This window comes from Lingula anatina, chromosome 6 (genome assembly GCF_051362555.1).
Source record: "Lingula anatina isolate TDL-2025a chromosome 6, LinAna3.0, whole genome shotgun sequence".
NCBI classification, from domain to species: Eukaryota; Metazoa; Brachiopoda; class Lingulata; order Lingulida; family Lingulidae; genus Lingula; species Lingula anatina.
In genome coordinates, this window is record NC_141772.1 from 4,984,305 (window position 1) to 5,011,099 (window position 26,795).

Sequence of the window (26,795 nt, forward strand, 5' to 3'; positions counted from 1 at the left end):
GATGAATTAGTACATGTAACAGACCCGGTTCCCGTATTTATTTTTAGAAGCTCTACATATATATATATAGTACTATGAATTCATCAGCTACAAGATTTTTAACACCAAAAGTTATAGACATATCTGTATCTAAGCTTCCACAGCATTCTGGCATTTGTACAGTAGTTACAAATTAACAAATTATAACTTAATACCATATTCTTATTTTACTGTGATCTCAAATAAAAATTGGTTATTTTATTTTACCTGTGTTTATGCACGTTTATTGATTTCGGCTGCATGTTTGTTGAGCTATATTTATATGGAGGTGTGAGTACTGTATCGTTTAAGTATACCGCTCAATGGAAAACAAGGGCCTTACAGTATGAGGGTATGGGGCATGTCAGAGATTACGACTAGATCAAACAGGAAAATATATTTCAAAACACAATCCAATACACGCACTTTTTAGTAAATGGTTATTGTACGATATTATGCACAATATGCAATTGTAAACTTATTTACGGTGCGACTTCATAGCTGGGCCCGGTAAACTCACAGAAATTCCATTGAGCATGATGGTGCCAAGCGTTTTCTTAATTTACTAACAGGTGGAAAGGAGGGGAGGGGGGTCTCATCATTGCTTGCGAGATCAGACAAGATAATTCAATAAGCTTCTGAGGTTACGGTCTGACTCCATTGTTGAGCCTGGTGAATTCACCGAAATTCTGATCAGGGGCGGACGTACACATGTAGGCTGTCTTCTGGGTCTTCTGGATAACGGTCAATTTTTTTCAAGTTTACATTGATGGGAATTTAATTTTTACTGTCGGAAGACAGTCAAAAATGAATGATTGATCGACTAAGATAATTTAGAAGATTGCCAGCAAATATCTCTGGATCCGCCCTTGTGAATGGACGTGATGGCGTTGTCATATGTTTTCCTAATTGGGCATTGGGCGGAGCGGGGAGGGTCTCATCAGTGTGTAAATTCAGCCAAAAATCTCATAAATTTTCCAGCTTGTGAGACGGCTTTTAAACTCGTTTGTACCCGTTTCAAGCCCGCCTTTAAGGAGCACTTCCATCTGTCCCTATCCTCAGTGAATTTCTATGTACGCCACAGCTCTCTACTACGCAAGTTTTGCTTAGTTCACGTAACGCCTACTACGATTTCTTCTCAAATTTCCCGTCTTTTTACTGCTTGTTTAAAATGCGCTCTGCATAACCAATCACACACAAACGCCATTGCCTTTCTCAATTATTTGTCTATGCGACACAATCTAATACATTCATTTTTCTTGACTATATATAATACTATCTTACTCTTTGAAAACCCTACTTCTACCACCACACATTCTTTTTCTGGGCCCATCCCTTAACGTGCTGAATTAGCGATGTTCCCCAGTGACACTGAAAAAGGTTGAATTGCGAAATACACAGAGGCAATGAAACAGAATATATATTGGTGTTACTTCCTTGATGTCCATAAAAGTCGGAACATATAAATACCTGGATGTCTGTTTTCGACTTACAGTCATAAGATTTGCGAAGGTAGTAGTAAACGAGCACTTCAATGGAGAGGGAAATCTTTATCTTGTTCTTCTTCCTGCCCCTTCTCATTTGTTATTCATCAACCACAGACACTGGAATATGTCATAGTGAATACAAAAGAAGCGGGAATGTGGTGAGTACAAAAAAAAAAGAGAAAGGTTTGCTTTTGCTCTTAAGTGTTTGCTTTTGACGCTCAAATGGTTCTATATACAACACTAAGAAAGCATTCAAAACAGTGGATTACACAGCTGATGACTATAGTACTGATGAATACATGTACATGTATATAGCTTTCAAATTGCTATTTCAGATCAGTGGTGTGCCTGCAGTTGAGATACAAGCTTGTGTTTTTCATCATTGCACAACTACTACTTTCCTATCCACAGCAAACGGCTCATGTATGGTTAATTTTTTCCCCTTGCCTTAAATTGAACGAGTTGACATACATGGTTGTTGTACCCTGTAGCAGCGACAAACACTTTATCATTGACTGCACGATGAATAAGAGCTATCTTGAATTTAAAGATCACCGTCGATAGATTAAATCTTTCAGAGTTGTAAAATATTTTATGGTCAGATTACAGACCTGCATGTAATCATTGTATAAAGTATAAAGTATATTTTCGAGCGCTGTATTACCTATTCCTGTTTTTCTTAACTTTCCTTACAGGCACAGTGAATGGATATTTTTCTATTGAATCAAGCGACATACCGTTCAAAGTTTGTGCGGAAGGATATTACCTGGATACACTGAAATGCAACCCAGTTGAAAACATGACAACTTCCAATGTTACAATGGAAATCATGAAGTGCGAAAACATTTCTGCATCATCCGTTGCGCTTGAAAATATTCTTCCGGAAAATTGGGTAGCAGATAATCGCACGATCGTGGTTAAAGTTGCAGTTGCACAACTTGTCCTGGCATCGGGTGTCAACAAGCTCGGATGTGATGTTCCTCTTGAAAATAATACACTAATCATACAAGTAACGGTTACACCAAAAGGTGGGTATTGTTTGCACTCACTGGCCAAAGTATGCAAAGTGCGAGATATTACGTGAAGTAAGACTGATTAATAGAAATTTAGACTATCTGACATGATTTTAATTTGGCCCTACCCTCAACCAAGTCTCGCATGATTTTATTATAATTTGCAAAACCTAGGGCTATCGCAGATGTCGCCTTTTGGGTTCATTCGTTATTATTTTTTCTTGGTGTAATGGTTTTTGTGACTAATTTGATTTTAAAAACGAGATTCATGTGAGATTCTGCTTTAATGTTATTGAAAAAAAGGACTTACATACATACAATTAAGTGTATCAGCGACCCTATATGTTATCGTAATGACTGTAAATTGGCAATATTCTGAGGATCGGGAAACAAAGCTGAACAAAGAGGACCTCTGCCATATACGCATACTAGTAGCCTCGCACCCTATTATTAAATCGGTCTTTCAATATATATTCGTCTATGTAATAGTTTTTGAGCTATAAACGTAAATAGATAAATATATAAATAAATGTGTAAATAAAAGGTGCAACCTCACGAGACTACCACCCGTGGAATGCTCAAAGGGTATTCTGTCTCTTTTTTTGGCTATTGTTCTGATTTGGTTTGAACGTTTTAAAATAAGAAACACATAGATATTAATTAAGCCTAAGAACCGTTTTCCATGTCTACAAACAACTAAAAATTGAGAATTGGCGCGGGGAAAAAACTGCAAATAACAGTCATCACGATTAAATAATTTTCAGCGCACCTTTCAAGGCGTTTATCTTATCTTTGAATTTTATTAATTTATTTATTTGTCAACCTTGCAGGGTGTCCGCTTGGTACCTATGGTCTTGACTGCAGCAATACATGTTCTTGTGAAAATAATGGCGCCTGTCACACTCTGTATGGAACGTGTGTTTGTCCTGATGGGTTCGAAGGAGAAAGATGCGAGGAGGAGAGGAAAGCGCCGAAAACCGGTATTCCACATCACATCATATCTATTGTGTATACATGTACATGTAACTCCTCTATCCAAGCTCTTATACTTTGGGTTCCTCTATTTTTCATTTATTTCCCCGTCCTTATGGCTGTTCATAACTAGTATAGCAGTAGGTCTTTGTAATTGTCACCAAAATGTAGAAGTCGTCAATATTTCGCTGAGATATAGATTTCAAAAACATGCCACGGTTACATTAAGGGGCTCAATGCAAACCGGTTTGCTTTAGTTTTAACACAGATTAACTTTGGACTTTTTTTCATTTTCTAGCAAAGAGCACTGATATGATAATGGGGCCGTCAATAGGTGGTGCCACCTTTTTGTTCATCGCATTGGTGGTGACCATACTAGTATTTGTCTGGAGAAGAATGAACCTAAACTCAAGGGCAAATCTGCATGGGCAGATTTGTGACACATCCCATGAATTACATACAGACCACATTGAAGAAGAAGACTATGAATCACTCACGACTGTAGACAGAGCTAACACACACCCTTACAAACGGGTTCAAAGACCGTTACCCTCAGTACCAAACCAAAACGGCTTAAATCTTACTCTGAGTGATGATGATTTAGTTTTAATAAAGGGGGACTATCTTACCACCTTGCCCAACCACCAAAAGAATGAATCCAATTTACCTGGTGGTGCAAGTCAGCCTGCAAACATGGTTCCGTCTTGTGAGGATCCCCCTACCGGAAGTGGGGATGATGCTAAAATAACCAACATCAGTTCAACAAATTCCTATATTCCTGAGAGTGAGGAGCCTGAAGACAATTCCAGTGCGTTTTCAAAACAACAAAGAAAATCCGCCTCTGTTATCTACTGTAACACAGCATTTTTGAAGCATTTAGACGAAGACTTCACATTAGGGCATGTTGAAAGACGCAAAGGATTGTTGGAATCTCCTCGTCCAAAGTGGAGGGATTCAAAAACATCCGCGGTAGCTGATATAAATTCTTATCTTTCCCTGTGCGAAGTGCCAGTGTCTCCATTTGAAAATATTTTGCTTTCCACAACTGAAAACTTACAGGACGTCTCCCCGCGTACGGGTGGTACCCGTAAAAGATATTCTTTTAACAGAAATCAGCGAGCATCCAAGTCTGCAAATTATATTAAGCGACGTTTCTCCTTTCCACCTGATTGTGATTTTATCCAGAACGACGACGGGCGTAACAACGCTGAATCTTTATTTTACCAAAACCAGTGTAAACCTAATGATGATTTTCTTAAAGAGGACAATGGTTTACATGTATATTACAACATGATCGAAACCGGAAGTGGATGTCGCCCTGATGATGAAGAGTACTGGTACGTTGGCAGTGGGATTCCTCGTCTCAATAGGGAGCCGACGTATTCATACATTAACGCTGGTCCAAATATCATGAAAACTTTAGATTCCGAAGGCGAAGTTGAATATTCATATGCAAAATCAAGGTTATGGCCTGAGAAATCGCCGCATCTTGATGGAGTCTAGAATGATTCTACATGTACCAGTGCCAGTATCTATCATTCAATAAAGGGACCAAGAAATAAATATCCTGATTTTGACATAGTATCTTGTCGTATCTTTAATTAACAACTGCTGCTGGGAGTAATGAAGATGATTAAAATGTGTGATTAGAAACTATCCACATGCGTTAAATTTATATGTGTGTGTGTGTGTGTGTGTGTGTGTTTAAATGAAAGAGAACCACATTTTATCGAAAAATGCCAGATTAATGTATATCCTTATACAAATTCAGATCTCGTAATGATAATATGTAATTAAATTGTTTATACCAACAAAAAACAGTCGCAATATTTTGATCTACGTTGGATATGTAATCAGAATACCGCAACTTTAAAGATGGATTAGAAATGGCGTAATTATTTTGTCTATTTAAGGTTCTACTGTATGTAGTATTTTTGATAATGTTTACTCAATTTGTAATATTGTCAACAGGATTTAAGTTTAAATAATAATTATCTGATGTCGTTATCCTTAAAGTAGATATTGCTTCGTTTGTCAATAGCCAGTTTCACATCTGCTGTATATAGCTCTCATCAAACTCTTCTACTTTTATATTTGTAAGGTCTTAATCTTTAAAATCCCCAAAACTTATTCCATAGAGGCCACACCAGCTTGTTTGTTACTTAACCTGTAGACTAGTTAAAAACTGAACACGGGTAGTAGGCATGTGATCTGTAACTAATGCCAATTACGGAGATCCTACGCCAGAAATCTCGGCTTTGTGATTATTGAACAAGTTGTCAAGGATAAAAGTATTTCAGAAATTTGCTAACAGTTTTAAATCCTCCTTAAAGGCAATGCCTGGCTGGAATTGAATAAGAGCCCACGCCTAAAATAGCCTTGGAAAACTACTTCCTTGGCACAAAAACATTTTCTTGTCATTCTTTGTCATCTCTAACGCACGTTTATATATATTCCACCAATTAAAACACAGCGCACATATAATAGTATGAATACTTACTTGGATAGAATAGGTACATGTACGTCCTCCGAACTGCACCTCCTTGGTTTATTATTATTATTATTATTATTATTATTATTATTATTATTATTATGTGTTAATTAGACAGTAATGCTAACTAGTATTTTTCTTCCATGATATTGAAATACTAGTGATTTTAATATCAGGTTTGTGATAAATAACCAAAATGTATGCTGGTAACTGATTGTCAGATCATTGAAGAAAAAAAAAGAAGCTCAGCACTCCCTTGATCTTAAACGGTCTAATAACTCAATCATTCAGTCAAAGTACACACTTAACGAATAATCAGTAGATTAAAATATTTTATTGAATAAATTTTATATAACAAAAGGCATTGTCTTGTCTTGGCTGCCAGTTGTAAAGAGCTCAAACACCATACAAAGGCATTATGAACTTTTTTCTTTTTTTTCTGATTTTGCAAAATTAGTTTATTTTTATCAGCGTATTAGAAGGTGTCTAAATGTATTGCCCATTCCGATTTGGCCTCGTTTTCATTTGTCTCATGTAACGTTGAATTCGACCGCAGTTCGTTAATAACCCTTCTAAGGCGATCAGCTGGTGAGTGTAAAACCACGTGATCTTGTCTTGTCTCGACGCCATCTATTGGTGATATTTTACACAGAGAACCATTTAAGGATCCCACAATCCTTCGTAACCGCATGGAAGGTGACGCAACTGGGCGGGGACTGCAACGGAAACAACAGATGCCATTTGATGTTAACAAATGTAGTATACAATTCAGTGACCCGTTTCACAAAGAAACTTTTGCCCGAAAATTAGTCCAAAATTTTACATCAAAGTTTTAGCCAACTAAGTACTTTGACTCAAGATAAACCAGTTGTGGAAAATCTTAATGAAAGTTTCAAAAAGTTTTCTTGTAACAGGAAATGTATACCACAGTTTATGCCTTATTTGGGTGAAAAAAATGGTCTTTCTTGATGACATTTTCCCCATTCCATTTTTTTTCAAATTTGATTTTGATTTTGACACATTATTTCTAGATTATCTCGTCACCAATGTTCTCGTATGAAATCTTAACTTTAAATCTTAACGTTAACTTTACCAGTTCATTTCTCTAAATTTTTTTATTCGGAAAAAACATTGTACATAGTAAGCATAATAAAAAAATAGTAAGTTAGAGCTGAAAATAGTAAATTAGTGCTAAATCAAACAGATAGGCCTACATCAGTCCAAACTACTACTACTACAAAAAAAAAATAGTAACAAAAGATCATCCTTATCATTATCGAATAGTCACGCATGTATTTTGAAGAAACTCCCATACAGGTAATTACAAACTGGACAGTGAAGATGGCAAATATGCAGACACTTAACACAAAGTCGGAGTAAAAACATAACTAGATTTCGAAGTTGACACCTTAACAGACATAAAACAATTAGAGAAACGGATAACGTTTTGATGCGTCTTGATTAGGTCTTGATTTGGTACGTATATGTATGGAGCGAACTTCACAAAAATACATTAAAAAGAGATATAATAATTCCTTATTTTTCCTTAAATAGGAGTCTGCATTTTTACAAAGCAGTGTCACTAAGGAAGCTTGCAATTATTTAAAAATACGTTTGGCACTTATGGAGGGAACGTCAACAAATTACAAAAAAAAAAAAAAAAATTCAATAGCTTTCATACAAGTAATCCAGTCAATTGCAAAACAGGGACGGATCCAGAATTATTTGAAGTTGGGGGGGGGGGGGTCCTAGGACGCAAAGCCCTCAAGGACAGACACGGTAGAATATAAAAAGACACATTCAACGTCTATATAATATAATATAATAATATTACTACTTAATATCTCCTTCCTCATCGATATCTGTTGAGAGGGAGCCCTCACTGGAACTCGATCTATAGATTTGATGCCTCCTTCTCATCAGTTCTTCCTGGTCCACAGGGGCTACTCTTTCATGGCAGGGAGAACATCTGTGTCTGAAAGTAGATAAGCAAAAATACTGTTGATGTCTTTGTTTGTTACTGGGAAAATCTATTAAATACATATATTGCTATTATAATCACAGGCAGGAGTTCAGCGCCTTTCCAATAATAAAAGGAATTCTTCGAGAGGGGTGGGGGGTTAAAAAACTATTTAAGACATTTAGACTGTGATAAGGATATTCTTATTTTTAGAAGATATACCGACAAAAGTTAATTAAATTTCCTCCTCACTGGATCTTAAAAATATCTTGTTCTCATTTACATTTCAGATGAAAAATGTTCAATTGAAAATGGTAGGCCTATATCTTTGCACAAAGTGGGTATTAGAACGGAAACTACATGTATTTTCGACTTCAAAACATGCTCTCACCATCTCAACTACGACTCTTTCAACAAAATAACGAAAAAAGGGTTAAAATATAAAGAATAATATTCCCCACTTGTGTAAATCTTTTGTAACGACTGGGGCCGTGAACTTGAAACGAATGCGCCCCCCCCCCCCCTCACTGAGTGAATCTCATTACAGATATATTCCAATAATATGATAGTAGAAGGGACAAAGGATTTCGTTGTCGAAACGGAAAAAAGCATACTTTTTTAAAAAGATGATGATCCCTATGATTGCAATCACCACAATTATTGGAACAGTCACAGCCACGACCATAGCTGGACTTTCTGTTGTCGTCAATACTGTAGAGTTTAGAGAGTCGTTTGAGCAATAGCACGGACTAGCGTCTAAGATGGTAATGTTGGCAATATGCCTTTGCGATTCTGAATGTTTAGCTGTAAAAATACTCAGCAGCAGAGTCCCATTCATGACCGAATCACTTTGGGGGTAAGTGACGTAAAACGCAAGCGTGACGTTGCTGCCGTTTAGTTGCTGAAACTGGGGAAGAACGTGCACGTCACTTGGAGAGAACGAAGATGGCAACGCCCTTCTGAAATGGCAAAAATTAAAATGATAAAAATTAAACATAGATATAAATAATAAAACTGTAATAGATTATCTTCCTTCCTTAAAGGTTTTTTTGTACGATTTACTTTTTTTTTCATCAGCACGCAAAAAGCAATGAAAATTTATTTTCCGAAAAATTTTTTCAAGAAGTATTTTCCTCCTTTCGCGAGAACTGAATCACTGCCGACAAAAGAAACTGTAACAAATATCTCCATTGATATTCGGGGAATGCATTGCTCACTTATGAATACAGCAAACCGAGCAGGGTAAAAATCACACACACCTTGATCGTAACCTAAATCTCTCGCAGTCGTGATTCCTGCAATATGACATGCACATATCAACTGCGTAAATTTTGAACGAAGCAATTTTGCCAGATGGGTCCTGAAATATATAAAATATTCAGTATTATGGGACTTTTCCTCTCTACTTCCCCCCCCCCCTCCATAAATGAATACATTTACAAATAATAATATATGCAATTTTGATTTATGTCTTGTTTTGACGAACAAAGTAACTATGAGTTTCAACTTCAAGAAAAGCAGAGAGAGAGAGAGAGAGAGAGAGAGAGAGAGAGAGAGAGAGTAAATGCTACCTGGTTAGATGTATCGATTTTGAAGTGGATGACAATGGCGTTCTTCAGCCCAATAAGATGGAAACTTGGATCTGGGGTCGTCCGCACACCACTGGAATTGCATGCAGTCGTACCTGGCATAAAAACACACATGTTACTGGTAATTGAGGTCCTTCTGTCAGAAGGAGAGGGGTAAGTACTTGCCAAATCAGTCACAGCGGTACTACTTTTGCCAGTGGAAGTAAAAATTACGGGAGTGGCACTGTCAACAGCAGGGGTGGATTGATAGTGGGTACTTCCGCTGGATGAAACGACAGAAGGACTGGACGTCAACATCTCACGCGTCGTGGTCAGATCTGTAGTAGAAGTAATGGCGTTCTCATCTGAAATAAAATTAAATGCATCTCAAACAAAGGTTTAAATACTTCAATTGAAAAGTCCAATCATCGTTCAGGCAAGCTTAATTCCTCTGTCACAAATGACTCGACCCAGTTTTTATTGTGTGTTAAATAGCAGGCGCCATTTCAGGTAAAAATTTTAGACAAAAATGATTTATTATTGTTTTTTAAATAAACATGTGTAATGATATATAAGATTCTGTGTTATGTCATCGTTAACAAACGTTACATGTTCCTAGTAACTCAGATGTTAATTTGAACAAATTATTTCAAAAACCACAGCTATTAAAAGCGACACCTACCGATACACTCTCTGAGGTTAATTGCCCCAGTATGGGTGGTTGACGTTCCTGATGGACAACTGTGACAGATTGTTTGGCCGCGACTGTCTTGGTATGACCCACGAGAACATACGTCACATCGCGATGACGTCACATTAAAGTAGTGGCCTCGGTCACAAGGTTCTAAAGGACGGTGCATAAAAACGAAGACTGAGTCACTTTTCAGATTGTATAATCTTGGCTATAATGATTTTGATTGATATCAAAGGAAATTCTGTATCTAAAATGTTTTACCAGGACCTTTTTCAAAATTTGTAAAATGTATTTTTTGCTAAATAATAAACAGAATGAATCTAGATCTATATATATCATCCCAATAAATTTTTCATGGCAATATCCTAGTGTGAGCATTAAAACTTTTGCTGAATGTCCAGTTTATGTCTATGAAGTAAACTTACCACATGCCCATCCTGCTGTGTTAAGTACTGTTCCGGGGGGGCACTCTGGTTCAGTTATGTTATAATGAAAAACGATTTTCAGTCCTTCTGGTTGGCTTAAGCCATGGACTTTATCTATCAAAGTCAGTATTTTATCTTGAAACGACTCTGTCAGATTTGTACGGATTCTTGTCAACGTTAGGGTCGCCCCCATTCTCGCCGCCGTCTCGTTCGATGAAAAGTTGGCGCCGAGTTGAGTTAAAATATAAAAATGTATCTTAAGTTCACGATTTGTGCAGTCAACTGACTTCACCTCGTAGCCACACCCCTCAGTATCAAGGCAGTGAAAATTATAAGTGTCCATTAATTGTACAAATTGGTCCTTGATGTATTTAAAGGCGGTGGAATTGTCTTCTTCGGGGCAGTTTTGTATTACGTACTGGAGCAGCATGGCCACCTTCATCGTAGCCTCGGTGTCTAGAATCACCAAATAAACAAGCTACCATGAATAAATAAGTCGAGCATATTTCTTGAAATTTGCTTGACCTTTGTAGGATTAAATAAAAATGTTATGGATTCCATTTCTTGTTATTCATTTGTTTGGAGGGGGGTCAAGCTTGTATACATTGGACAGGCAATTTATATCAGTGCCTTTAACACATGGTCAAAGAAAGTAACGAATTCTTTTCTGTATTTTATCTTTCCTTTTTTTAAGGGATAACGATTCATTTTGGCCACAGCTACTTTTTTCGAAAATTTCGAAAATTCAAAGAATGATGAACAATAACTATGTTTATATTGTAAATGACGCCTTGTCAACACATCGTACTTTTTTTTCGTACCAAATCCCCCTGGGGGCGACGATTTGCCCATAACAAACACAGTAAGCTTAACCTTTGAACTAACGACAGCGCCCCCTCTGCAGAAGTATACCTTTATTTTCCTGGGCCAGGTATGTTACTAGAAAACAATAAAATATCTCAAATCTGCTAAAATCTGCTAAAGGGCATCCTCGAGCTACCGATATTAAGAGTAGAACTTACAGTAGCACCCATCAACGTCTGTGGTTCCTTCGGTAAAAGTGGACTTCCACGGTGGACACTGGACGCACTGCAACTGGCCTTTTTCCGGCTGATACTGACCAATGGCACAGGGTTGGCACCTTGAATTGGTCAGATTATGGAAACTACCTTCTGGACAGAAATCTGAAAGTAGGAGTTTAGTGTAAGAATAAAAACAGTCGTCAGACTCGCGTTGTTTTATTTGTAAATAAACCAACACAACTCAACAGGCGTTTCCTAATATGTCTTTGAAATAAGAAAATAGTAGGCCCTTGAACGCATGAGCGACGTATTTCCTTTTATTTAATTATTAAGATAATGACTATTAATTTATAATATTTTTTTCTACAAAAACGGCGCCGACACAATTATGGCAAAAATTGGAGAGGATTGGAGATGAACACATATACATGTATATGTAATTTAACTCTGATGACGCCACATAAAGTACTAACCGCATGTGACTGAAGTCACGTTGATGACTGATCCATTCGGACAGGTTGAATTTGACAGACTTACGACGGAGAAATCTGCCAGCGACAGTGGGGATGCATGTACACCATATGTGAGATTTAACACACCATCTTGGAATGCAACTGACAAATTTTGCTTTGTGGACTCGAGAGTTGATTTAGCTGCAGTGACAGCGTCACTGTAATTTCCTCCGATGAGTTGCACATTTAGAGTAAAGTGTACACCAATATGATAACTGCAACTAGTTCTTCGTCTTCTTAATATTTTAGGTAGGTTTCCAGATGTCCATTTAGGAAACAAATAATGCCCAATGTTGATACCTTTGTGGGAAGTCTCTCCATTTTCTCTGTAATGTAGGGTTGAAGGCAAGTATTTCTTTCCTATCAAATATCTCCGTCTTTGTTTCGCATCCTTTATCATAATTTTAGTACTTCTTTTTCTTCGCCCATCTCCATTTTGCCCTCCATTACAAGTTGCATTGACATACGTGTAGCTGCAGTTATGTTGGGTACAATTAGCGACCGTGTCCCACTTTGCCCCGTTCATCATTGTATGGAACGAATGTTCCAGATCATCTGGTGACTCCGGACAAGAGTTCCTACAGTAAGTAGCTGTAACAGCCATTCTCATGGTTGGGCGCTCAGCGAGCACCTCTATGTAATAATAAAAAAGAAAAGTAAATGTATTAAAGTAATTGGAATGGCAGGAAGACTGAGAAGCCTTAATCTCTGTCTATATGCCTATCTAATCTATTGCTCAAAACAAAAACATTCAAGCTTGCTCTCACAATTTGATTACAATAAGAGAGAGAGAGAGAGAGAGAGAGAGAGATCCATCCGTTCAAAATGGCGTCTCTCGAAACTCTGCACTTTTTACTCTCATTACTTTTAACCACTATGTTTTCTCCGTGCCTAAAATGTTAACTAAACCATGTCCTACTTACCTCTACATATAAATATCAGCCACGTCAAGAGAAATCTGTACTGAATATTTTTTAAATTCGTCATATTTTGATAAAAAATAACCGTCTGTTGAGCTGTAGCTCAGCTGTGTTGTCGTCATTTCTCAATATAAACCGTTTTAGGTCAACTTCCTTGTAGATGGAGACAATGCGACCGCTATTATTTTTTCGGGTCAAAGGGTGTAGATTACGCTTTAGAAATGCGCCACTAGGGGCATTTTTTCATACGTCATAAGCAAAGATTTTTTCCTCCTTATTTGTCAGCAAACTTTATTGTACATAGAAGAAAAGTGGTTACTAACACTATATTGACCAAGGCAGTTGAATATAAGCTTAATTCGAACACAATAGGCTATGCTTGCAGAAAGATCGAGAGGGCGGTAAAATAGGTGATACTTTTATGCCACCTGGTGCTGTTTACATAAAAACATATTTCGATAGTTTCAGAGGCATTTTCCCCTAAAAACCATCACAAGATCCTGGAACGTGCCCACATGACTCGTATTTCTCCGCTTCTACAAACAAATCCTTTATCTTGAAATTGAAAGATACTTCTGGTTCATTTATTGCAACCAGCGATATATAACACAGGGAATAACTTTCTAAAATGTATCGCTATGAAAAGAAGGATTTACCTTTTACTAAATTTTCCCACAATTTGAAAATGTATACAAAATCGTGTATCGACTTGTATAGTAAAAAAAGCTACAGCTTGAGTATACGGGCTTTGTATGTGATTAACATAAATTTCGACTATCCTAAATGTTTCATCTTTCAAACATGAAAATAGAATCAGTTGTAAAGATTTCAAAAAATAGATGTCTTCAGAATAGAGAAGAGACACTCCAGGAAAACGAATCTTTAAGCGAATTTATCATACTTATTCAAGTTCAAGGTTAACTTTATATTTCAAATCATCTCGTTATAATCTCTCAAATTGAAGATTTTTTACCTACTCATTTGGTTTGATCTTTTTAAAGATTGTAAAGAATTTTAATGATGTTTTAATATAAATAAAACTAATATACTGCATACACATATTATTTTGACACACAAAAAAGAAAGTTTCATACATTTTGTGATCAATATCATCGACATTTATCATTTGATGATCTTTCCCCGGATCAATTTCAAATTCTTGATCCAATACAAGGGTTTGGGAAGTTCTCTATGTGATCTCATCAAAAATATACTCGCTATAACTGTAAAGTATGTATTTACGGTAAAATTCCAGTCTAACATTTCCAATCAGAGACATATCCCTGTACAGCCGTGCAAATCTCAACATAGCAAAATATATGCTTTAAAATCTTGATTTTAGGCAAAAATAAATGAATAAATAAAAGAAACCTGGGCATCGATAGCATATGATCAAAATTAAGTAATTGGTGTCATGACACTGTTTGTATTGACTCGAGCTAGCCGCCCACTATATTGTCCAATGTCATGCATCTTCACGGATCTTCCTTCCTCGAAAAAACAAAAAGCTGATTAAAAGTCAATATAATAATAATAATAATAATAATAATATCTTTTGGCACTCTTTAAGCACAAAATATCAAGAAGTAATACTTTTCGCAATACTGGTATACAAGTTGGTTGTCGGCAAATAAGACAACCTAAATATCAGTGCACGTCTGTGAATGGGCACATTAAGGAATGCTCTATGAACAAAAACAAGGACTTTACTGTATTCCCATTTTATAACTTCACTAGGGAAACAACCCAACAGAAACGGAAATTGAAGAAAATCTATTTATCAATAAGTATAAACCTACATTAAACAGGTAACAGCATTGGTAAAAGCGACAATCAAACACCCATTGTTAGAGACCTCACATTGAGCCTTTATGACATCATATAGTAACCAAAATAAACAAACCCCCTGAAGATGCAATGAAACCGGTCGGGGCAAAATAGCTGCTGTTCTTTTTTCATTTTATTATATAGGCCCTATATAAATAGTTCAGCACTCCCTTGATCTTAAACGGTCTAATAACTCAATCATTCAGTCAAAGTACACATTTAATAATCTGTAGATTAAAATATTTTATTTAATAATTTTCAAAAAACAAAAGACATTGTCTTGTCTTGGCTGCCAGTTGTAAAGAGCTCTAACACCATACAAAGGCATTATGACCTTTTTTCTTTTTTACTGATTTTGCAAAATTAGTTCATTTTTAACAGCGTATTAGAAGGAGTCTAAATGTAGTTCCCATTCCGATTTGGCCTCGTTTTCATTTGTCTCATGTAACGTTGAATTCGACCACAGTTCGTTGATAACCCTTCTAAGGCGATCAGCTGGTGAGTCTAAAGCCACGTTATCTTGTCTTGTCTCGACGCCATCTATTGGTGATATTTTACACAAAGAACCATTTAAGGATCCCACAATCCTTCGTAACCGCATGGAAGGTGACGCAACTGGGCAGGGACTACAACGGAAACAACAGATGCCATATGATGTTTACGAATGTAGTATACAATTCAGTGATCCGTTTCACAAAGAAACTTTTGCCCGAAAATTGGTCCAAAATTTTATACCAAGGTTTTAGCCAACTAAGTACTTTGACTCAAGATAAACCAGTTGTGGAAAAATTTAATGAAAGTTTCAAGTTTTCTTGTAACAGGAAATGTATTCCAAAGTTAATACCTTATTTGGGTTTCTTTTGTAGGAATCAATTTTCGGGATTCACATTATTTGTGAAACCGGCCCCGAGACATGTAGATTGATAAGGAAGAAACATAGATGTAGACGTGGTTTCTCACATAAAATATAACGCTTGTAACGGAATACTTATACGTGCTGTAAGAATGAATCGAAACCACGTTTACCTTTGATTTCGAAATAGAAGCCTGCATTTTTACAAAGCAGTGCCACTCAGGAAGCTTGCAATTATACAAAAATACGTTTAGCACTGATGGAGCGAACGTCAACAAATTACAAGAAAAAAAATTAATAGCTTTCGTACAAATAACCCAGTCATAACAGGATCGGATCCAGGATTATTTGAAGTTTGTGTGTGTAGGGGGGGGGGGGGGGCGTCCGAGAAAGCAAAGCCCCCAAGGACAGACACGGTAGAATATATACATGTACAGACACATTCAACGTCTATATAATATAACAATATAACTACTTAATATCTCCTTCCTCATCGATATCTGTTGGGAGGGAGCCCTCACTATAGATTTGATGCTTCCTTCTCATCAGTTCTTCCTGGTCCACTGGGGCTACTCTTTCATGGCAGGGAGAATATCTGTGTCTGCAAGTATATAAGCAAAAATACTGTTGGTTCGATGTTTTTGTTTGTTACTGGGTAAATCTAGTGAATACATATATTGCTATCATAATCACAGGCAGCAGTTCAGCGCGTTTCCATTAATAAAAAGAATTCTTTGGGGGGGGGGGGGGGGGTTAAAAACTATTTAAGACATTTAGACTGTGATAAGGATATTCTCATTTTTAGAGGATATACCGACAAAAGTTAATTAAATTTCCTCCTCATTGGATCTTATAAATATCTTGTTCTCATTTACATTTTAAATGAAAAATGAAAAAGAGGGTATTAGAACGGGAAACTACATGTATTTTCGACTTCAAAATATGCTCTCACCGTCTCAACTACGATTCTTTCATTCTTTCAAGATCCTATACTTGTAACCAATGGCCCCTTAGCGAATCTCATTACAGTTATATTTCCTTAAACTAATATAAGAAAGGACAAGGCATTTCGTGGTCGAAACGGTAAAAAAAGCATACTTTTTTAAAAAGATGAAGATCCCTATGATTGCAATCACCACAATTATTGGAACAGTCACAGCCACGACCATAGCGGGAATACTGGACTGGACTGGAGTTTCTGTTGACGTCAATACTTTAGAGACTATAGAGTCGTTTGAGCAATAGCACGGACTAGCGTCTAAGATAGTAATGTTGGCAATTCGCCTTTGCGATTCTGAATGTTCAGCTGTAAAAATACTCAGCAGCAGAGTCCCATTCATGACCGAATCACTTTGGGGGTAAGTGACGTAAAACGCAAGCATGACGTTGCTGCCGTTTAGTTGCTGAAACTGGGGAAGAACGTGCACGTCACTTGAAGAGAACGAAGATGGCAACGCCCTCCTGTAAAGACAAAAAGTCAAAATGATAAAGATTAAAAATATAAATAATAAAAGTGAAATGGGTTATGCCCCTTCCTTAAACTGTTTTTGTGCGATTTACTTTTTTTTCATCAGTACGCAAGAAGCAATGAAAATTTATTTTCCGAAAAATCAAAATGTTTGTGGCAAGAAGTTTTTTCCTCCTTTTGCGGGAACTGAAACACTACCGACAAAAGAAATTGTAACAAATATTTCCATTGATATTCGGGGAATGCATTGCTCACTTATGAATACAGCAAACCAAGCAGGGTAAAAATCACACACACCTTGATCGTAACCTAAATCTCTCGCAGTCGTGATTCCTGCAATATGACCTGCACACAGCAACTGCGTAAATTTTGAACAAAGTAATTTTGCCAGATGGGTCCTGAAATATATGAAATATGCAGTATGATGGGACTTTTCCTCTTTAATTGCCCCCCATAATTGGATACATTTACAGATAATAATATATGAAATTTGACATGTACATTGTTTTTACGTTAATTGCAATTTTGATTTACGTCTTGTTTTGATGCACAAAGTTACTATGAGTTTCTAATTCAAGAAAAGGAGAGAGAGAGAGACTAAATGCTACCTGGGTAGATGTTTCGATTTTGAAGTGGACCACAATGGCGTTCATCAGCCCAATAAGATGAATATTTGGATCTGGGGTCGTCTGCACACCACTGGAATTGCATGCAGTCATACCTGGCATAGATACACACGGAATACTGGCCGCTGAGGTCCTGCCGGGGGGGTTTGTACTCGTCAAATTGGTCACAGCAGTACTACTTTTCCCAGTGGAAGGAGAAATTACGGAAGTTGTACCGTCTTCAGCAGGGGTGGATTGATATTGGGTACTTCCGATGGATGAAACGGCAGAAGGACTGGACGTCAACATTTCTCGCGTCGTGGTCAGATCTGTAGTAGAAGTAATGGCGTTCTCATCTGAAATAAAATTAAATGCATCTCAAACTAAGGGTTAAATACTTCAATTGAAAACTTTAATCATCGTTCAGGCAAGCTTAAGTCTTCTGTCACAAAGGAGTCGACCCAGTTTTTATTGCGTGTCAAATAGCAGGCGCCATTTCAGGTTTAAAATTATGGACAAAATGATTAATAATTGTTTTTTTTTTAAATAAAAGTGTTTTAATAATATATGTGTTTAATAATATATTTTATGATATGTACGATACTGAGTTATGTCTTCAACAAACGTTACAGAAACTCAGATGTTTTAATTAAACTGAAAAAACTCTCTCAAAGATACAACTATTAAAAGCGACACCTACCGATACACTCTCTAAAGTTAATTGCCCCAGTATGGGTGGTTGACGTTCCTGATGGACAATTGTGACAGATTGTTTGGCCGCGACTGTCTTGGTACGACCCAAGAGAACATACGTCACATCGCGATGACGTCACATTAAAGTAGTGGCCTCGGTCACAAGGTTCTAAATGATGAAATTTATTTTTTTAATTCACGGTGTATAAAATTGTATAATCTTGGCTATAATTGTTTTGATTGATATCAAAGGAAATTCTCTATCTCAAATGTTTTAATTTACACACTAGACTGAAGTATTACCAACCAAGACCTTTTTCAAAGTTTGTAAAATGTATTTTTACTAAATGATAAACAAAATGAATCTATATATCATCCCAATAAATTTTTCATGGCAATATCCTAGTGTGAGTATTACAACTTTTGCTGAATGCCCAGTTTATGTCTATGAAGTAAACTTACCACATGCCCATCCTGTTGTATTTAGTACTGTTCCGGCGGGGCACTCTGGTTCGGTAATGTTGTAATGAACAACGATTTTCCCCTCTGTTAGTTGGCTTAAGCCGTGGACTTTACCTATCAAAGTCAGTTTATCTTCAAGTGAATTTGTCAAATTTGTACGGATTCTTGTCAACGTTAGAGTCGCTGCCATTCTCGCCGCCGTCTCGTTCGGTGAAGAGTTGGCGCCGAGTTGAGTAAAAATATAAAAATGTATCTTAAGTACATTTTTTTGGTTAAGACTTGTGCAGTTAACTGACTTCACCTCGTAGCCACACTCATTATCAGGACAATGAAAACTATAATTGCCCATTAATTGTATAAATTGGTCCTTGATGTATTTAAAGGCGGTGGAATTGTCTGCTTCGGGGCAGTGTTGTTTCCCGTACTGGAGCAGCATGGCCATCTTCATCGTAGCCTCAGTATCTAGAATCACCAAATTAACAAGCGGCCATGAATAAATAAGTCGAGCACATTTCTTGAAATTTGCTTGAACTTTGTAGGATTTAATAAAAATCTTACTGATTCTATTTCTTTGTTTTTTATTCATTTTTTTTTTTTTTTGAGGGGTGGGGGTCAAGCTGTATAAATGTATAGTGTACATTGGACAGGCAATTTATATCAGTGCAATTAACACATGGTCAAAAAATTTTAGTGAATTCTTTTCTGTATTTTATCTTTCCTTTTATAAGGGATAACAACTGTTCATTTTGGCCAAAGCTACTTTTTTCGAAAATTTCGAAAATTCTTAGAATGATGATCAATAACTATGTTTATATTGTAAATGACGCCTTGTCAACACATCGTATTTCTTTTTCGTACCAAATCCCCCTGGGGGCGACGATTTGCCCATTACATACACGGTAAGCTTAACCTTTGAACTAACGACAGCGCCCCCTCTACAGAAGTATACCTTTATTTTTCCTGGACCAGGTTTGTTACTAGAAAACGATAAAAAAAATCTCAAATCTGCTAAAATCTGCTAAAGGGCATCCTCTAGCTAATTACCGATATTTAGAGTAGAACTTACAGTGGCACCCGTCAACGTCTGTGGTTCCTTCGGTAAAAGTGGACTTCCACGGTGGACACTGGACGCACTGCAACTGGCCTTTTTCCGGCTGATACTGACCAATGGCACAGGGTTGGCACCTTGAATTGGTCAGATTATGGAAACTACCTTCTGGACAGAAATCTGGAAGTAGGAGTTTAGTGTTAGAATAAGAGCAGTCAGCAGACCGGCGTTGTTGTATTTGTAAATATATCAGTACAACCCAATAGGTGTTTCGTAATATGTCTTTGAAATTAGAAAATAGTAGGCCCTTGAAAGCATGACCGACGTATTTCCATTTATTTAATTATTAAGATAATGACTATTAATTTATAATACGTTTTTCTACAGAACGGCGACGACAAAATCATGGCATTTGCAAAAATTTTCTGCAAAAATTGGAGAGAATTGGAGATAAACTGATGTGTAATTTAACTCTGATGACGCCACATAAAGTACTAACCGCATGTGACTGAGGTCACGTTGATGACTGATCCATTCGGACAGGTTGAATTTGACGGACTTACGACGGAGAAATCTGCCAGCGACAGTGGGGATGCATGTGCACCATATATGAATTTTAACACACCATCATGGAATGCAACTGACAAATTTTGCTTTGTGGACTCGAGAGTTGATTTAGCTGCAGTGACAGCGTCACTGTAATTTCCTTCGATGAGTTGCACATTTAGAGTAAAGTGTACACCAATAAGACAACTGCAACTAGTTCTCCGTCTTCTTAATATTTTAGGTAGGTTTCCAGATGTCCACTTAGGAAACAAATAATGCCCGATGTTGATACCTTTGTGGGAAGTCTCTCCATTTTCTCTGTAATGTAGGGTTGAAGGCAAGTATTTCTTTCCTATCAAATATCTCCGTCTTTGTTTCGCATCCTTTATTATAATTTTAATATTTCTTTTTCTTCGCCCATCTCCATTTTGCCCTCCATCACAAGCTGCAATGACATACATGTACGTGTAGCTGCAGTTATGTTGGGTACAATTTGCGACCGTGTCCCACTTAGCCCCTTTCATCATTGTATGAAACGAAGGTTCCAGATCATCTGATGGCTCCGGACAAGAGTTCCTACGGAAAGTAGCTGTAACAGCCATTCTAATGGTTGGGCGTTCAGCGAGAACCTCTATGTAATGATAAAAAAGAGAAGTAAATGTATGAAAAAATTGGAATGGCAGGAAGACTGTGTGAAGCCTCAATCTCTGTCTATATGCCTATCTAATCTATTGCTCAAAACAAAACATTTAGCTTGCTCTCACAATTTGAAAACACTGAGAGAGAGAGAGAGAGAGAGAGATCCATCCTCTCAAAATGGCGTCTCTCGGAACTCGACACTTTTTACTTTCATTACTTTTTACCCCCATGTTTTCTTCATGCCGAAAATGTAAAATATACCAGTTCCTACTTACCTCTACCTATTAATATCAGCCACGGCAAGATAATTCTGTACTGAATATTCTTTAAAATCGTCATATTTTGATAAAAAATAACCGTCTGTTTAGCTGTAGCTCAAAGTTCTGTGTTGTCGTCATGTCTCAATATAAACCGTATGAGGTCAACTTCATTGTAGATGGAGACAATGCGACCGCTATTATTTTTTCGCGTCAAAGGGTGTAGATTACGCTTTAGAAATGCACCACTAGGGGTATTTTTTCATACGTCATGAGGAAAGATTTTTTCCCCTCCTTCTTATGTTTCAGCAAACTTTATTGTACATAGAAGAAAAAGGCTTACTAACATATATTGACCAAGGCAGTTGAATATAAGCTTAATTCGAACACAATAGGCTATGTTTGCAGAAAGATCGAGAGGACGGTAAAATGGGTGATATTTTTATGCCACCTCCCAGCGGGCAAATTATGTTGTTTTAACGTTGAAACAACGTTGAACCATAACGTTGATAATACGTTGGATTAACATTGGATTTGAAAGTTGACTAAACCTCAGATAACAACGTTGTATCAACGTCAGATAACAAGATTGTATCAAACCCAGTTGTTAGACAACATTCTTGCATGAAAATACATTAAAATGACCTGAAATGTTTTTATTTTTGGTACAAAACACAGGTACACAATTATAACGTACACTGTAAAAACATCCAAGTGCCTGCTTTGTCTGATTTTTTCAACCCATTTAGCTCCTAAGCATGTTTTGCTGCACCTAAGCATGGCATGGGCGTAACTAGGCATACGCACGGATGCACTGTGCGTACATTTTTTTTGGCCAGGGCTCCTTATCTCGAAAGGTTCGCTATGTTGCGAACGTGCGCAAGTGTCTCGATTCCATAAGCGATTCTATTTCGAAATACGGGGTCATGGAATCGAGACGCTTGCGCACGTGCGGAACATAGCGAACCTTTCGAGATACGGAGCCCAGGATTATTCGAAGGGGGGGGGGTCCACGTATGCAAAGTTAGCCTCCTTTTAAATAAATATACCGTTCTGGGTAACTAAGAATATTGAAACTTTTTTTTTAATTTCGAGAATATTTTTGACTAAATGATGATTTTATTATTAATGGAAATTAAGCTGCGGTGTGTGGTACATATGCTGTGATTACGCTGTCCTCCATCTGTTGCGTAAGTCTATATTTTGTTGTACGTGCTGGGAATTTTAAAAATCTGAGCGTACAATTTTTAAAGGTCTGGTTACGCCCCTGCATGGTACACCCTTTTAGCCTGGATGTGTTTAGCAGTAGGACATGTTTGATGGCTAAATATATATCTAGGGTATATATGTATGGCCTTTAAGTTAAAATGTCCAAGGCTTATATATATAACAAAGTCACAGTCACCTCAAACTGTCTATCTATAACAGGGCACCGAGAACTGTCAACTTTATTAACTACATTCCATCACATTTACAGCAAAGTATTCATCCTAGTGTTAGCTGACCTTGCAAGGAATTCAGTTTATTGGAATGTATTTCTGAATAACAAGTTAAGCAAATTCACTAGTTCACTAAAGACACAAAACAACTGTCACTTTTACTTTAAACACTTTTTTTATTTTGATAAAGTTAGTTACAGTATTGATAAACAAAGTATCACGTTTTCAACAATTAATATTTTAAATTACAATCCATGTCTGCAAGGTTGTGTCAATGACCAAAATACAACGTTGAGTCAACGTCACATTATGACGGTGTTTCAACGTGGCTGGATCAACGTTGATTTTACGTTGAATTCAGGTAGATCAACGGCAATTCAACGTATCAACCTGTTTTCAACGATGATCCAACGCGACTATGCCTGCTGGGCTGGTGCTGTTTACATAAAAACATATTTCGATAGTTTCAGAGGCATTTTCCCCTAAAAACCATCACAAGATCCTGGAACGTGCCCACATGACTCGTATTTCTCCGCTTCTACAAACAAATCCTTTATCTTGAAATTGAAAGATACTTCTGGTTTATTTATTGCAACCAGCGATATATAACACAGAGAATAACTTTCTAAAATTTATCGCAATGAAAAGAAGGATTTACCTTTTACTAAATTTTCCCACAATTTGAAAATGTATACAAAATCGTGTATCGACTTGTATAGAAAAAAAATACAGCTTGAGTATACGGGCTTTGTATGTGATTAACATAAATTCCGACTATCCTAAATGTTTCATCTTTCAAACATGAAAATAGAATCGGTTGTAGAGATTTCTAAATCAGTCATTTTTTGCTAGTGGTGCACTACAGGGGGGCCATAACAAGAATGTTATTTAAATTTAGATAGCCAACCAAATTCTCATGACATCGTTGTGTATGTTTCAATAACAAATCAAAGAAGCTGCATGAGCAAGGAGGATGCTGTTATAAAAGCAAAATAAGAGAAAAAGCAGAAAATATATCGAAATTACCCTCAAAATGGCGTCCATTTTTGTGGAATTTCGACCCTACCTCTATTTAAGAACAGTTTGTTTAGGGTTTGAATGGATAATTGAAGCAGGAAATATATCTACTGCAAGAAGATATAATAAACAGAATGTGCAAATTGTTATTTAAATAAAAATTTATTTGAAGTCACTGAAAAATGATCACTAAATTAGCGTAACTTACGATACATGCGGTGTCCCACCCCGATGAAAATTTCATCTAATCCTATCTTTCCGTATTAAAACTGTTCAATCGTCCAAAGTAGTATGTCGGTTAGTTTGTGTCACGAAGTCCATGATAATATCAATTTTCTTAAGAATTTCACATTTATTGCTCAGCAAGGTCGATTTTTCTTCACCGCGTCCCAATATAACGTTCGCCACGCTGAAACTTCAGAGATCGATTTTTATCAGACGGCTTTAAAATGCCGCGTGAAAATTATACATCGATAGCGATCTTCATCCATACTCACTAACTGATGACGTCTTACACACGAATGGCTTCTTTTGCACACTGAAAAACCAGCTCAAACTGGCGCGTGTCCCATTCTGATAACATGTCATGTCAGTGACGCTGTCGAGATAGGATGTGGGCACAGGTGTAATTCCTTCGATTTAACCGCCACAGGATTGTTTATAGGGATCTTCTTTGTATGAAGGTGAGAAATAATGAGTTCCGTTTCATTTTTCTTCAATTGTTTCAACATATTTGTGTACCGATTGATTTTTACCATTCTATAAGTAGGGTGACTTCGTCTGAACTTTCGTTTTGCGTCTGTGTCACATGGGGGACTAAAGGTCATATTGAACATGGTGACGCGGTGATACCGCATTCATGTTCTTTTGTTCTCGAAAACTCAATCATCGAAATTGAATTACTTTTTTTTAGTTTTGTCTTAAATAAAGCTGCTACACTGTATGTTTAAAATTTAACCGTCTGTAAAAACAGCAATAATGGATTACTCGCAACACTTACGTTACGCAATGAAGCACCGAAAATGGGTGAAGAAAATGTGTCTCAGTAATGCGTGTTTGCCACTCATAATGCACAGTACTTTGTTTGAATAAGCAATAAACTATTTGTGATCTTAGGTTATCCATTGCAGGGCCGTAGCCTCCGGGGGGGGGGGGGGGGGGGGGCAGGGGGGGCAGCTGCCCCCCCTGGAATTTGGAATTTTACACACCACACCCACCCCCCCTCGGTAGCTTCGCCCCTTTGTGTCCGCTTACTGCCCCCCTGGCATTTTGCTCAGGCTACGGCCCTGCATTGTTCGTTATCAGAGTTAACAGATTCTTTGTGTGATTTTTTTTCAGAATCCCAAGAGTGGATGCCTTAGTGAGCACAGAACAGATATCACCATTGGTCCACATATGTCAGGAAGAATGTTATAATTATGAACTTTGTGTTACACTGAACTTCATTTTGTTAAATTTTGTATTTAACTGAACTTTATTGTGTTAAAATAATAATAAAAAAATAATAATTCAGATAAAAAACTACAACCTGGAACATTCTTTAGATCAACTTTGTTCAGTGTGTGTCCCATGTGACAGAGTTACAGTAAATAAAATATCTGCATTATTCCTCTGTGTTTGTCAATTCTATTTTAAAAGCATGTGAAAGTGGTGTGCCCCTCATGATTGAAGTGTGTATGGATAATAGCAAAAATATTGTTACTATTTACATGATAAAAAGTTTTTGTACCCGCGTCAATAACGTTACCGTGACCCACATATTCACCATTTTTATTAATTATGAAATGTGGATTAAATTCTTCAAACCCAGTTTTGAAGCATTGAGACAACACCCCCTTATGATTTAAACTAAAACTGAAAACATTCCATTAGACTTTCATTAGTTTGTGCAAAATATATTACCCAGGGTAACGTGTCTTGGATTTGGTGGGTATAGCTGTTCAACTCTCCTGTGTGCCCTAAAAAGGGCAGCTGCTGTTTCCCTTTTTATGAAATGATAAACTGTGATGGTGTAGCTATCACATCGCAAAATTACAGCTTCGGTCAAATTCAACATTTTAACAAAGAATGACAGAAATAGATATATTTAGAAATGAGATGAAACGCTCCAGGAAAACGAATCTTTAAGCGAATTTATCATACTTATTTAAGTTCAAGGTTAACTTCTCATTTCATATCATCTCGCTATAATTGAAGATTTTTTTACCTACTCATTTGGTTTGATCTTTTTAAAGATTTTAAAGACTTTTAAAGATGTTTTAATACAAATAAAACTAATATACTGCATATACATATTTTTATTTGGACACACAAAAAAGAAAATTTCATACATAATGTAATCAATATTATCGACATTTATCATTTGATGATCTTTCCCCGGATCAATTTCAAATCTTTAATCCAATACAAGGGTTTGGGAAGTTGTCTATATGATCTCATCAAAAATATACTCACTATCACTGTAAAGTATGTATTTACGGTAAAATTCCAGTCTAACATTTCCAATCACAGACTTATCCCTGTACAGCTGTGCAAACCTCAACATAGCAAAATATATGCTTAAAAATCTTGATTATAGGCAATAAATAACTAAATAAATAAATTTAAAAAACATGGGCATGGATGGCATATCATTAACATAAAGTAATTGGTGGCATGACACTGTTTGTATTGACTCGAGCTAACCGCCCACCATATTGTCTAATGCCATGCATCTTCACGGATCTTTATTCCACGAAATAACAAAAAAGCTGATTAAAAGTCAATATAATAATAATAATAATAATAATAATAATAATAATAATAATAATAATAATTTCTTTTGGCACTCTTTAAGCATAAAATTTCAAAAAGAATACT

The 26,795-nt window shown here is 36.7% G+C and overlaps 3 protein-coding genes across 3 annotated transcripts; 1 reads left to right on the forward strand and 2 right to left on the reverse strand.

Annotated features, from left to right (window-relative positions):
* The first annotated feature begins 1,477 nt into the window (after positions 1 to 1,477).
* Positions 1,478 to 5,505, forward strand: LOC147761038 (uncharacterized). The gene is made up of 5 exons (XM_087015579.1): positions 1,478 to 1,663; positions 1,841 to 1,928; positions 2,201 to 2,533; positions 3,349 to 3,498; positions 3,789 to 5,505. Exons 1-5 carry the CDS (start codon positions 1,553 to 1,555, stop codon positions 4,991 to 4,993), a joined length of 1,887 nt encoding a protein of 628 aa, XP_086871705.1. The 5' UTR covers positions 1,478 to 1,552; the 3' UTR covers positions 4,994 to 5,505.
* A 715-nt stretch (positions 5,506 to 6,220) lies between these two features.
* Positions 6,221 to 13,390, reverse strand: LOC106154766 (uncharacterized). The gene is made up of 10 exons (XM_087015577.1): positions 13,086 to 13,390; positions 12,124 to 12,795; positions 11,651 to 11,812; positions 10,629 to 11,084; positions 10,192 to 10,353; positions 9,513 to 9,874; positions 9,201 to 9,301; positions 8,556 to 8,900; positions 7,816 to 7,956; positions 6,221 to 6,697 (listed from the first exon to the last, which is right to left on the reverse strand). Exons 1-10 carry the CDS (start codon positions 13,147 to 13,149, stop codon positions 6,457 to 6,459), a joined length of 2,706 nt encoding a protein of 901 aa, XP_086871703.1. The 5' UTR covers positions 13,150 to 13,390; the 3' UTR covers positions 6,221 to 6,456.
* A 1,749-nt stretch (positions 13,391 to 15,139) lies between these two features.
* Positions 15,140 to 21,635, reverse strand: LOC106163550 (uncharacterized). Its single transcript, XM_087015576.1, has 10 exons — positions 21,499 to 21,635; positions 20,538 to 21,215; positions 20,057 to 20,218; positions 18,991 to 19,452; positions 18,536 to 18,697; positions 17,839 to 18,191; positions 17,528 to 17,628; positions 16,861 to 17,223; positions 16,238 to 16,363; positions 15,140 to 15,535 (listed from the first exon to the last, which is right to left on the reverse strand). The coding sequence occupies exons 1-10, from the start codon at positions 21,560 to 21,562 to the stop codon at positions 15,295 to 15,297; spliced, it is 2,712 nt and encodes a 903-aa protein (XP_086871702.1). The 5' UTR covers positions 21,563 to 21,635; the 3' UTR covers positions 15,140 to 15,294.
* Between the last annotated feature and the right edge of the window lie 5,160 nt (positions 21,636 to 26,795).